Source organism: Rutidosis leptorrhynchoides, chromosome 11, assembly GCF_046630445.1.
Source record: "Rutidosis leptorrhynchoides isolate AG116_Rl617_1_P2 chromosome 11, CSIRO_AGI_Rlap_v1, whole genome shotgun sequence".
NCBI classification, from domain to species: domain Eukaryota; kingdom Viridiplantae; phylum Streptophyta; class Magnoliopsida; order Asterales; family Asteraceae; genus Rutidosis; species Rutidosis leptorrhynchoides.
In genome coordinates, this window is record NC_092343.1 from 270067450 (window position 1) to 270081907 (window position 14458).

At 34.7% G+C, this 14458-nt stretch overlaps 1 protein-coding gene across 2 annotated transcripts; it reads left to right on the forward strand.

The window, feature by feature from the left end:
* Nucleotides 1-1158: 1158 nt before the first annotated feature.
* Nucleotides 1159-8427, forward strand: LOC139876303 (F-box protein At3g54460). 2 transcript variants are annotated; one of them, XM_071863605.1, is made up of 10 exons: nt 1159-1178; nt 1286-1758; nt 2765-5224; nt 5567-5780; nt 6077-6334; nt 6426-6485; nt 7157-7287; nt 7562-7676; nt 7811-7949; nt 8117-8427. In XM_071863605.1, exons 2-10 carry the CDS (start codon nt 1286-1288, stop codon nt 8143-8145), a joined length of 3879 nt encoding a protein of 1292 aa, XP_071719706.1. In that variant the 5' UTR covers nt 1159-1178; the 3' UTR covers nt 8146-8427. The 2 variants fall into 2 exon arrangements, with proteins under 2 accessions (XP_071719706.1, XP_071719707.1); XM_071863606.1 differs by having other exon boundaries at nt 7562-7661.
* The last annotated feature ends 6031 nt before the right edge of the window (nt 8428-14458 follow it).

Consider the following 14458-nt stretch of genomic DNA (forward strand, 5'->3'; position numbering starts at 1 on the left):
ATATATATATTTTATTTGACGTCTCGGTGTATATGTGTGTGACCTCGAAGACTTAAATGAGGTTGACCATATAGTTATATGTTGTACTTTGCACATTAATCCATACTAATCATACTGTGAGTTACCTTGATTGTTAAATTGGATAACTTAAGTTACCTTTTCGGGCATTTGCCCAAAAAAATAATAATAATTACCATACTAACTAATTAATAATTAAACTAGGCTTGGATTGAACAATGGGGATCGGTTTTACTATTTATTTCTAACCTACTGTTTTTTTTTAAAAAAAATCAGCAATCTTCACTTTACTCCTTTATTTTTTCATTCAATTTCATTCCTCAAAATTTAGAATTTACCTCCTTCCTATTGGTTTCCTACATTAGTCATCGCTAATTTTTAGTTTTACCCCTCCCTAATTTTTACCCCGAATTCAGTCCTCACCAAATTTCAATATTCATCATTCATTTTTTTTATCCCCATTTTCAGTCCTCCAACTCTTTCTAACTTAATCTACTATTATTTATTTTAAAACCTTTAAACTTTTTATTTTATAATTTTTTCTTTAACCTTTTTTTCAATATATATTTTTACAATTCTTTTAGTACTTCATTATATCATGTATGTTTTTCAAGTATCCTAATATTCTAATGTACATATCACCTATTGAAGGCTATGTCACTTATGAAAAAAAAAAAAAAAAACAGAGCTTATGAACTGGAAAATAAAATTCAGCTAGTATATCAAATACTTATAAAAAAATAATAAGTTCTAGCTATCAGGTTTAAAAATAAGTTCCAGCTCCAGCTACAAAACTTTAGCTCCAGCTAGTTTCATCAAAACACACCATAAAAGCTATTTTTTTAATTACTTAAAAATGTTTAATAAACATGGAAGTTTTTTAAAATTAAAATATGTATTAATGTACGGAGTAATATTTTTTAAAGGGGAAGTTTATTTATTTATTTTGAAAGGCAGGTTTAACAAACTATTTTTGGCAAAAAATGTTAACGAACCCTTGTACGAAAATTGACACAAAATAAAGTACAAGGACTGTTTCTCTACTTTTAGCAACAAAATCGTCGATTAATTCAAACCGATCCCAAGCAACAAAGGGTTTCTATTTTCCCAATTTTATTTTTCCCTTTTTTTTCATGGAATTAGCATCTTCCGTCAATGAGGTTTGTATTCTTATACAATTTCATACTCTAATCTCTTAATCATTGTTCATATTCTAATCCTGCTTCTTCTCTTTCAATTTCTAAAATGTTCAAACCCTAATTTACAGATGGATCATGAGCAAAATCAAATTGAAATTCGTGATCACAAATTATGCGGTTATTTATGCATTGTTCTCTCTGTTCATCACAACATTGCCAAAACCCTAATTGTCAACACTCGTTGCGATATTCATTACGAAGGATCAAATGTAGGTTTCGTTTCATCAAATGGCGTGTTTATGTCAGTAATTAATTCGAATTCTGATGAGAAATTGAAGAAGAAGAAGAAATTGAGTAAGATAGGGTTAGTGCATGGGAGTGTAAGTGTGGTTAATCAGCTTCATGTTTTGGTTAATCATAAGTGTTTGAAGATAGATTCGAGATTGATTCGAGTTGTATCGAAGGAAGGAGAAGGGGAAATGGAGAAGGATGTTAGGGTTGTTGTGCTTGTTGATGTTTATTTGCCTATTGCTCTGTTTTCCGGTTCGCAGTTTCCGAAATCGCGGTCTAAAGCTGCTGCAGCTCTTTTTCGACATTTGAGGCTAGTTTAAATATTCTCAGTTACTCACTTATTATTAGTTATTATAATTATAAATTAAAATTTTAATTTGTTCTGTTACTCTCTGAATACTCCCTGTAGCTACAATATATTTATGCAATATTTGGTGAACTAATTAAATCTGAAGGAATGCCGATATGCTATGCGAATTGTAGTTCTAATAATCTGTTATTCAGTACTTGATGTTGACTTTAGTATTTAGCTACTCTTCATATACTTTAAAAAATACCTGTGTTGGTGTTCAAAATACACTTTTGCTGCTTGGCATATAATAATCTACAGATGCACATATAGAAAGACCTTAAAGAATTTGATGATATGAATAACTAAAACCAAAGCTTTGTGTGTTATTTTGTTGAAAGAGTTCTCAAGATTTGCTAATTGAGTAATTAACGCTTTTAAAAGTTGGAAAAGTAACTTGTTCGATTCCACAAAGTAAAATGGAGATGTATAAATCATTTAGATTCATAGGGCCAAAAGTAATGATGTACTCCGTAACAAGCAACTTGACATCTTCAACAGTCCCTTTGTTGAATAAAATATGGATGTGTGTATCAATCAGTCCTAATAAACATAACACGTTGAATAAATTATGAGTGCTAACAGTACCTAAACAGAATTCTAGAGCCATACAGTACATACAGAAAATAAAGCAGGAAATATTAAAAATTGCATTACCTTCTTCTTGTTGCAAAAAAGATTACAAACTGAATATAGCTTCAGCCCGTTAATACTACAAAGAACCTTCGTAAACGTTTCTAAAAAGTAAGAATTTTGCTCACCATTTGATGCATCCCCAAATTCGGGCAGGTATGAATTTGACCAAACCTGTTTGAGATACCAAACATGTTGCATATAAAGAAACATATATGTTGAATTTGCCATAAAGGGTTTCTATTAAAGTCATACCAATTAAATCCCTCTGCATTGATTGCAATTTTATTTTCAGTTTATTTTTTTAACTTGATTTAAATCATATTTCTTACAGGTGTGACTGGCAAGCCAGGCTGTCAATGCTGAATTTTATCAATCCCGATCACGAAATCGACAACATCGTTTGGAAAACATCAGATTGTCATGTTCTTGGATGCAACCAACATTGTAACGCACCCGATTCATCACGAAATCAACTATTCGAACTCCACGAAATTTTCAGCAGTTTACCAAGCATCTCAACGATCGAAAATTCAATTCGTTCCAAAATAAATCCCGCAAACGATGCCAATTTATCCGGTTTTTGGGTGTTACCCGACGATGTACTAATAAACATACTAACCGTTCTTGACCCGCTCGAACTACTTAGGGTTTCATCAACTTGTCACCATCTAAGATTACTATCAGCAACAATAATGCCATCTATGATACTCAAACTTTATCCCCATCAACAATCAGCAGTCGATTGGATGTTAAAACGAGAACGGGACCCACAAGTTTTTCCAAACCCTATGTACATGAAATTCGAAACTGAAGACGGGTTTGCTTTTAATATCAATACGGTTGCCGGAGAACTTGTATCGGGTCCCGTTCCTATGATTAAAGACTTTCGTGGCGGTATGTTTTGTGATGAACCCGGTTTAGGTAAAACTATAACCGCTTTGTCTTTAATTTTGAAAACGCTTGGAACCCTTGCTGACCCGCCCGAAGGGGTCGAGGTAATTTGGTGCACACAAAAAGATGACCAAAAATGTGGCTATTATGAACTTGGTGGGGATAGTATAAACTGTAATAGTGCTTTAAATGGTAAAAAAGTTGCCAATCGTACTAGTCGAAGAAGCTTAACGTTACTCGAGGACTCAAAACCGAATACGTCAGAAAAGGCGATTACACCGATTTACATAAAATCGGAAACACCTTCGGTTCAGTGCACGAGAAGTTGGACCAAAGTCAAGAGAAATTTGTTGACCAAATATGAAGAAGGGGAGACATCAGATGATCCAACATATGAACCATCATCAAGAAACATGAAAAAAAGAACAAAAACGGGGACTGGAAAATATTTTGAACTGAACGAAACGTGGGTCCAGTGTGACGCGTGTCGAAAATGGAGAAAACTTGTGGACCCACAAAATGTAGATTCTTCAGCTGCATGGTTTTGTAGTATGAACAGTGACCCGTATCATCAAAGTTGCAAGGCCCCACAAGATTCATTTGATGATTGTGAGTCGGTAACGTATCTACCCGGTTTTTACACTAAGGGAACTGAAGAAGGTAAAGAAGAAAACGTTTCGTTTTTCACGAGTGTGTTAAAAGAGCATTGTGGGTTAATTAATCTCGAGACGAAAAAGGCGTTAACTTGGTTAACGAAACTAACACCCGATAAGCTTTCGAAAATGGAGACAAATGGATTAGTCCACCCTTTATCAGGAACTCGAGTGTTAGCTACAGGGGAGGTTCGCGGGTTTCATAAGATTTTTAAAGCTTTTGGTTTAGTCAAACGGGTCGAACACGGAACGATGACGTGGCATTACCCGAGAAAATTAGTCAACTTGGCTTTCGATTTAGCTGCTTTAAAGATTGCTCTTTGTGAGCCACTTGATTCGTTGAGATTCTATTTATCCCGGGCAACTTTAATTGTGGTTCCCGCTAATCTAGTTGACCATTGGAAGAATCAAATTATAAAGCATGTGAAACCCGGCCAGTTGCGCGTGTATATTTGGGCGGATCATAAGAAACCGTCTGTTCATAATATTGCATGGGATTATGATGTTGTCATCACTACTTTTAGCCGTTTAAGTGCTGAGTGGAGCCCGAAAAAGAGAAGTGTACTAATGCAAGTTCATTGGTTAAGAGTCGTGTTTGATGAAGGGCACACACTCGGGTCAAGTTTGAATTTGACCAATAAATTACAGTTATCGGTTTCGTTAACCGCTTCTAGCCGTTGGTTGTTAACCGGGACCCCTACTCCTAATACACCAAACAGTCAGGTTTCAAATCTTCAACCTATGCTTAAGTTTTTACGCGAAGAAGCATACGGGTTGGACCAAAAAACATGGGAAAAAGGCATCGTTAGGCCATTCGAGGCGAAAATGGAAGAGGGTAGGACCCGTTTGTTAGAGTTACTTGGTAGGTGTATGATTAGTGCGAGAAAAAAGGATTTAAGGATGATTCCTCCGTGTATTAAGAAGGTGGTTTTTTTGGATTTTAACGAAGAGCATGCGAGGAGTTATAATGAATTAGTTGTTACGGTTAGGCGTAATATACTTATGGCTGATTGGAACGACCCGTCTCATGTTGAGAGTTTGCTTAATCCAAAACAATGGAAATTTAGAAGTACTACAATTAGAAATGTGCGGTTATCTTGTTGTGTTGCTGGACATATTAAAGTAACTGATGCAGGACAAGATATTCAAGAAACAATGGATATTTTGGTTGAAAATGGTTTGGATCCCGTTTCGGAGGAATATTCTTTCATCAGATATAACATTCTCTTTGGTGGAAAGTGTATGAGGTAAGAATTGAATGATTAAAGTTTTGATTATAGGTGGCAAAATGGGCGGGCCAGGTGGTTTGGAAACAAGTCAAAGCAACCCAGTCATAAGTATCTGGGTTAAATTTTTCTCACCTACATTTTTATTACAATAATTCATTAAATTTACTCTTTAAGCTACTTCTGCTATGTTAAACCTAACTATAATTTTTCATTTTACCAATTTGACACTTGAAGTGACAATGATAACCCAAATCTGACTCGTGCATAAGTATATAGTTTGAAATTTCCAACTCTGATTATGTTGCTATTTTGATGACGTTTTTACCTGATTACACGTTTCTTGATTGATTGTGTTTACAGATGTGAGGAGTGGTGTCGGCTACCTGTAATAACGCCATGTAGGCATCTATTGTGTTTGGATTGTGTGGCTTTAAACAGTGAAATGTGTACATACCCTGGATGTGATAATTTGTATGAAATGCAAAGTCCCGAAACTTTAGCCCGTCCAGAAAACCCTAATCCTAAATGGCCTGTTCCAAAGGATCTGATCGAATTGCAGCCCTCATATAAACAGGCATGTACCCCTTAAATTGAAGTTCTTATTTCTATATGTTTCCGTTTGTTTTTTTTTTTTTTTAAATAACAGTAATCTTTATGATTTGGAGCTTAGTATTCATTTCTATAATGTTAAGTCAACATTTAACATCATGACATGAACTATGAACCAAGAACTAGTACTGTCTAATAAAAGGGTTTTTATTTATATACTTGATGCCTCCTTAAATTAACTGTTATTTCTATATGATTTTTTTTTTTTTTTTTTTTTTTTTTTAACTTTTACTGATATTTATCACTTTATGGCACTTGTAGGATGATTGGAATCCTGATTGGCAATCAACTTCCAGTAGTAAAGTTGCATATCTTGTGAATAAGTTGAAAGAACTGCAGGAAGCTAATAATAAAATAACAGACAACAACTGCTTGAATGAGAGACATGCTGAATATAATAAAATTGATGATATTTTCTTGACGAGAAACAATGCTTATGCTAGATCTGTCAGTGGGTCCCCTGACAAAGTACTAATATTCTCTCAGTTTCTTGAGCATATACATGTCATTGAACAACAGGTAATATTTTAACTTTTCACTGAGCACATATATGTATATTTTGACATGAAATTCATGTAATAACGGTGTGGCTTTTGAATTCGTTCTTCAGTTGACAGTTGCTGGAATTAAATTTGTGGGAATGTACAGTCCAATGCATACTGGAAATAAGGTAAAAATCTCGTAGTTATATCTATACAATTCTGTGTTTGATTGACCTTTTTATTCTTTAATAGATAATTGATATATTAGTTATGATAACCAAAACTACATTTATCGTCTAGAAAGATGAACATAAACATAAACTTGATTTATGTAGAAACATAAACATGAACATGATTTCTTGATTGTTCAGATACTTCAAGTTTAAAATGTTGACCAAGACTCACTTTGACCGTTTTTGACCGATTATTCCCAATTTTAATGATAATATCTACATTTGCTGACGTTGACTATTGACCGGCTTTTAAGTCGGATACAGCCATACATGCAGGTTGAGTCGGAAGTAGCCTAAATCTGTTTAATTAAGCGATTAACTCGAATTTTATAACCCTGATAATGTTAATCTGATTCTCAAACAAGTTTAGTGGTTGTACACTTTAGAATAGAGATTACAACTTTCAGTCTGTCTGAAGTCTCTCTGTTTTATGATCCATGTGAGCCGCGTACCGCTGAGTGTTAAAAGAATTGCTTTCCCTGGGTTACTTGGATAGGGATAGACATGATACCCGATTTGATTTGTATGGGGTCAAACATAATTCAACCTTAAATGGGTCAAATTTGCTACCTCTAATGAAGTTATTTGATTAAACGCCTGATTTATTTCATTTTCATTTGATGTAGCTGAAATCTCTTGCTACCTTCCAGCAAGATGAGGAGTGTATGGCTCTTTTGATGGATGGAACTGGTGCATTAGGTCTTGATTTGAGTTTCGTAACTCGTGTCTTCCTAATGGAGCCTATTTGGGATAAAAGGTGGTCTTTTTTTTATTTATATTTTATATCATTATTTAAAACTATTTTCTTAGTCACATATATATGTATATAGAAACATTTCCTGTCAGAGCTGGAACTCTTAGGCTATAATTTATAGCTGTCAGTGCTATTGGTTATGGATAGAATGAAACTGACTTTGCAGAATCTAAGAAAGGCATTATAGTTTAGTTGTGAAGGGAGTTATATTTATTTTAGTTAAGTTAATTTTTTATAAAATAAACATTGGATTATTTGTGTGTTTTCAAAATTGCAGTATGGAAGAGCAGGTGATTAGTCGTGCACATAGGATGGGTGCTACACGTCCTATTCATGTAGAGACATTAGCTATGCACGGTACAATTGAAGAGCAGATGGTAAAATTTTTGCAGGTACTAAATATTAATTTTATTCATCCTTTAAAAAAAAAAAAAAAAAAAAAAAAAAAAAAGCTTATTTCACTATTGTCTGTTGCTCCTTTAATTTCTAATACCTTTCTGTAACTTCAAACTTTGAATGGTTGCAGGATATCAATGAGTGCAGGGAGTTAATGAAAGAAGAGTATATGCATGAGGGTGCTAAAGCTCGACGTACGTTGCATGATTTTGCTGAAAGTAATTATTTGGCTCAACTAAGTTTTGTGCGAAAAATCTCTAAAAGCGAAGGTATCTTCATCTCAAATTTTATAGAATAACGATTTTATCACAATGGTAAATTTTAGTATTTCTTCAAATGCATTATCCTTAGCACCCTTTTGTCTTTGAGCTATATTGGATTATTGAAAATTGAAATAATCATGTATTGATTAACATGTTTCCACTTTCTTTTGCAGGAGCATTATCAATTGTAAATATGGAATGAAGAAGGAAGAAATAATCTTCATTATGGCACTTTTTGCGAGCTGAAGTCTGGCTGATATTTGTTAATATAATAGTTAGTTTTTGTTATTATATAATTGCATGTATGTATGTTTTTGATGGATTTCTAGTCTGACGGGGTGTTTATAAAACCGGACTAGACCCGACCCGGTTCAACGAGAACTGGATAGGGGACCGGTTTGATTTTCCTAGAAAAACCACTCATGAAAAACGAGTAAATTAATAGAAAGCTAATTTAACTCGTTACTAATTGAATTGCAAGCCTTACAGCTAAATGAAGCAAGAGGTCCAAATCTGGGTTAGGCTCTATGATGATATACTTTATTTTATTGCCATTTTTAATCGGCAAATGAAGCATAATCTATATATTGCTCTATTTTTCACACGGGCGTAAAACATATAACATATAATCCATCTCATATTAATAGTTCATGGATAAAAAATATATAGTTTAAGGAAATGTAATAAAAGTACTGTACTTTTTATTTACTTTTCAGATTTACTCTTACATTTTCTTTCTCCTTTAATCTTATTCACATTCATTAGAGATATAATAGAATTTAAGCTTCTTATTCTTTTTTATTTATGGAAGTGGACTATTAATTTGGGACAATCTTAAAATAGAAAACTAGACTATTAGGGACAGAGGGAATATATATTTTAAAAATAAAGTTCAATCACCGTTAGTATGTATATCAACTTATTTTCATTAGTAGTTGCACTCTTTCCTAACATTATCATTAATTTACGAGTCGATCATAATTAATCTTTTAATTGATATTTCATCGGCCGTGCATCGACTGTGCATCTCACGGGCTAAAATAAAGTAATAATAATATATCTCGATATTGATCTTGTGATATTATTCTTCTTTTCTAAGGATCGACTTAAAATGTATCAAGATTTCCTTCAAATCAACATATTCATCATCATTTATATTCTCCGTATATTTAAATATTTAATCAAACTCTTGTCATCATTTTGTGAGGATCGGGGTAATAGTAAAGAAAAAAGATTTTGCTAAAAGTAGTAATAAGGGAACAGTTGTAACTTTTTTTTGAACGACGATTATGAGTCACCGACGAAAGTTCGAACACGATGTCAGAACTCTACCACTTGATCATTTGTGGGGCGAGCATTACACTCCTACCACTCCTCAGTCAGTGACGATTCTAGGATTATAATCCAATGGAGTCCCGAATTTTTTTTTAACACTAGTTATATTTGAATGTTATTTTAATGGTAGTTTACCTTAAAAAAACTACAAATTCGAAAAATATATGGGGACCGAGTAGTTAATTTTAGTCGTGTGTTACACAATTTAAAAGATAGACTATATATTTGAAAAATATATGGGGTCCTGCAATTAAATTTAGTGGTGTCTTGTACAATTAAAAGGGTATTTTCTACTGAAAATTTGTAAACTAGCGGTGTCCCGTGACCTCACAGACATATAGCTAGAATCGCCCATGGCCTCAGGAGGAAACCCTCACGACGAATCCATGCGGATATCGCGTGAGGTAAAACCCTTCGGCTGAAGCTCAAACTCAAGACGTCTACAACTTCCGAGACTCATGAAATGGGCGGACAACCTCAAGAAAAATAATTTGCAACTCATGGGATCGAACCCATGCACTCCCTTATAAAAATTCAGATAATCACCAATACACCAACACATTTAATCACATTATTAATTAGTCTACCATTAATAAAAAAAATTAATAATCAAGAATCTTCTTTGAAGTATTTAATAAAGAAATTAATAAAATAATGATTAATTAGTTCTATCGTTAATCAATCGATTAAAACGGATGTATGAAAAATGGAATCGAGTAAAACAAAGATGCAATCGAGTAAACCTAGAATGCTATCAAATAAAATCAGGATTCAATCAAGTAAAATGAGGATGCAATCGCGTACAACAAGATTGCGTTAGTTCGTTTTACATGATTGCATTCGTCTTTTTTACACAATTGCATCCATTCGTTTTACTTGATTGCTTCATGGTATTATCGATTGCATTAGTCCGTTTTACATGATTGCATCCGTTTGTTGCATTCTTGTTTTATTTGATTCTATCCATTTGTTTTAATTGCTCTATTAAATTAACGGTAGAACTATTTAATACCCCGTAATTGTTTTATTAATTACTTCAAAAAAGATTTTTGGTTTATTAGTTGCTTTATTAATGATAGAACTAATTAATAATGGAATCAAAATAAAAAAGAAAAGTCTAAGTATTGCACTTGTTGTGAAAAGCGACACCGAATTATAGCAAACCGCTAGTAATAATTGAAATAACGACAATAATAGGAGACCGAGATTTAACGTGGAAAACCCCAATAGGGTAAAAACCAGGGGCAAGGAAAGAAACGTTTCACTAATATGAATAATATGAATTACACTTCTCTCTAATTACAAGGATAAGTACCAAGTTTTATATCTCTTGTAATTAGGAGATTTATTACTTACTAATTCTCTATTAGACTACTAGAACACAAGAAGGAAGAATGTGTTGGGATGCATTTTGAAGCTTGTATCACCCTGTATTTATAGCAAAATGGAATGGCATCATGGTAAATATTTTGTAGACAACTTGGTTGGTGAGATATGAAGATTCACAAAAGTCTTCAAATATTTCGGCTAGATTGTAAAACATGGTAGGTGATTTAGCCAGCCATCCACCAACCAATTTATTATTCAACTATCCACCAACCAATTTATTATTTCAACAATCTCCCACTTGAAGATTCGATTGAAGCTCAATCAATCTTCAAACGATAATCCTTCCTTGCCAATGATGTTGCTTACGTTTCCGCTAGGCCGCATGAGTAACGGCACCAAGTAAACTTGTCACGGTTGATTGACTTTGTTAGAAAATCGGCCACATTGTCGTCAGTATGAATTTTCTGCACATCCACGGTTCCTTCTTCCACTTTCTCACGAACGAAGTGATACTGAACTCGTATATGCTTTGTCTTTGAATGAAATGCTGGATTCCTTGCAAGATGCAAGGCACTCTGGTTCTCACAAAATAGAGTGATATTCTCTTGTTTGTGCCCGAGTTCCTCCAACAACATCTTCAACCATACTGCCTCTTTAGTAGTGTGAGTAGCTGCTACATATTCTGCTTCTGTTGTTGATGTCACCACAACTGACTGTAGTTTTGACAGCTTACTATTCCACCACAAAGTGTGAAAACATATGCAGTGATAGATTTACTTTTATCGATATCACCTGCATAATCTGAATCAACATACCCTTTAACAATAAATTTCGGTTCCCCATAACATAATGCAACATCTAAGGTTCCCTTGATGTATTTAAAGATCCTCTTTACCGCATTCCAATGCTCTTTACCAGGATTCGCCATGTTCCGACTAACTACTCCCACTGCATGTGCAATGTCTGGTCTTGTACATATCATTGCGAACATTAAACTTCCCACTGCTGATGCATACGGTACTCGAGACATCTCCTTCCTCTCGTATTCACTGCTAGGACACATAACGGAGGATAACTTGAGATTAGTAGGAAGTGGGGTTGAGATTGGTTTACTATCTTGCATATTGAAACGCTCCAAGATTTTCCTCAAATAATTCTTTTGAGAAAACCAAATCTTCCTATTATTTCTGTCTCGGTGAATTTGCATCCCTAGAATCTTGTTTGCGGCACCCAAGTCTTTCATTTCAAACTCCCTAGCCAATTGAGCCTTCAGCTTATTAATACGATCTTTGTTGGGCCTGCAACCAACATGTCGTCTACATATAATAGCAAAATGACAAAATCATTGTCCCCAAACCTCTTGAAATATGCACAAGGGTCTGCATAAAGTCTGTTATATTCAAGGCTCATTATGAAAGAATCAAATCTCTTGTACCAACATCTCGGCGCCTGTTTGAGACCATACAGAGATTTCTTTAACCTGCAAACCAAGTTCTTTTTTCCTTGTAGTTCAAAACCTTCTGGTTGAAGCATATAAATTTCTTCTTCAAGATTTCCATGAAGAGATGCAGTTTTCACATCTAGCAGCTCTAGATGCAAATCAAATGTAGCACACATCGCTAGAACTACTCGAATTGTTGTAAGTCGAACCACAGGAGAAAATATTTCATTAAAGTTCGTACCTTCTTTCTGAGCATATCCTTTAACCACCAGTCTTGCACGATACCGCTCCACTTGATCATCGCCATTTCGCTTGATCTTATACACCAATTTATTTCCAATAGGTTTTTTACCTTTCGGCAATGGCACAAGTTCCCATGTTTTATTTTTATGAAGAGCTTCAATTTCTTCCTGCATAGCCGTCATCCACTGAGATGCATCTGAATGATTTAGTGCCTCACGAAGAGTTGTTGGCTCTCCTTCCTCTGTTAGAAGACAATATGCAACATTGCTTTCCATAATATAATCTGAGTGCCACCCTGGACGTTTCCTTTCCCGATTAGAAATACGAGTCGCTGGAGCTTCATCAATGACTACTTGATTTTCATCGTGTTCTGGTACTACTTCAGAAGAATCTTTATGAAATTCATTACCCACCTGTATCGGTATAGTTTCTTTTGAAGTGCTAACATCTTCAAGATCTTTGTCTTCTGTAAAGACAACATCTCTGCTGATGACTACTTTGTGGGCAGTGGGGTCCCACAATCGATACCCCTTAACTCCATCAGCATACCCCAAGAACAAACACTTTCTGGACTTCGGATCCAACTTTGTCGTTTCTTGAGAATTGTACATTGCGTACACAGGACTTCCAAATACATGAAGGTCAGAATAATTAACTGGTTTTCCAGTCCACATTTCCATCGGCGATTTCAACTCAATTGCAGTTGATGGTGACCGATTTATCACGTAACAGGCAGTACTTACTGCTTCTGCCCAGAATGATTTTCCCAAGCTTGCAGTTGCCAACATCGCCCTTGTTCTATCTAACAAGGTTCTGTTCATCCGCTCTGCCACTCCGTTTTGTTGAGGAGTGTATGTTGTTGTGAACTGCCTTTTGATACCTTCTTGTTTTCAAAACTTATCAAATTCATCACCAGTGTATTCTCCTCCATTATATGTCCTCAAACACTTGATCTTTTTACCAGATTCAAGTTCAACCCGCGCTTTGTAAATTTTGAAAACTTCAAACACATCCGCCTTCCTCTTGATTGGGTACACCCAACATCTCCTAGTGTAATCATCAATAAATGATACAAAATACTTTGCTCCTCCTAGGGATTGAACTGGTGCTTGCCACACATCAGAGTGAACCAATTCTAGAACCAATTTACTTCTAGAATTTGATGTGTTAAACTTCAGACGATGCTGCTTACTGATTACACAATGCTCACAAAAAGGTAGCGATACCTTTGTAAGACCAGGAATAAGATTTCTTTCAACAAGAATCTTTATACCTTGTTTAGACATGTGTCCAAGCTTTTGATGCCATGTCATAGCAACTTTATCACTTGAACTATTCAAAGCAACAGATGCTTCCGATTCCTGTATTGTCTCGCCTTTCAGAATGTATAAATTAGCACCCACCTTTTCTCCTTTCATAAGTACAACCGCGCCTTTCTTGATTATCATGATCTTCTCATGTATCACCATCTTACAACTAAGATCATCCAATTGTCCTAAAGACAATAAGTTTGTCACGACCCTACTTTTTCCGTTATCTTTTTCAGTTAATTATTTAACTGCCGTTAACTGTTAGTGTGCCACGTCATTTCTATGACTTATATTATTATTTTTGTAATAATATATATATATATATATATTAATTATCATGTGTTATGTGAATATTTATATTCATATTTTAATTTATACGTTTCTACGTCTCGCGGATTTCCACCCGGCGAATCTTTTCGGTTTTAAAACCAACGGACGCGTTTTTGGGATTTTTAAATCCTAAATATTTTAAATATGATATTTTAAGATCATATTATTATATAGTGTATTTATATTTATTTTTCGTTGCGCGTTTGTTATCTTTCTGGATTTTTAATCGCGTAAGTGCGTTTTCGCGTTTCGGGACTCGTTCGGGCTTTCGGGCCACAAGGATTATACATTTAAGTGAAATGGCCCACCATGGGGCCCACCCCATGCCTTTTTCGGCCGACCAAGAGGGGGGGAGGGGGTATTACTCCCATTTTCTAATTTTCTTTCTTCATTTGTATTTATCACTTTTAAATTCCATCTAAACCTAATTTTGTGCTCTCCTCCTCTCTTCTTCTTTTTTTTGGGTGACGCCACCACCAACCATATCATCATCATCATCAACCAAAATTAAAGCTTGGATCATCAAT

Bases quoted from the DNA above. Each gene is read 5' to 3' on its own strand.
- LOC139876303 (XM_071863605.1), top strand. From the start codon at position 1,286: ATGGATCATGAGCAAAATCAAATTGAAATTCGTGATCACAAATTATGC. The intron at 7,288-7,561 runs GTGGTCTTTTTT...TCAAAATTGCAG, and splicing joins GAGCCTATTTGGGATAAAAG to TATGGAAGAGCAGGTGATTA. The intron at 7,677-7,810 runs GTACTAAATATT...GAATGGTTGCAG, and splicing joins AGATGGTAAAATTTTTGCAG to GATATCAATGAGTGCAGGGA.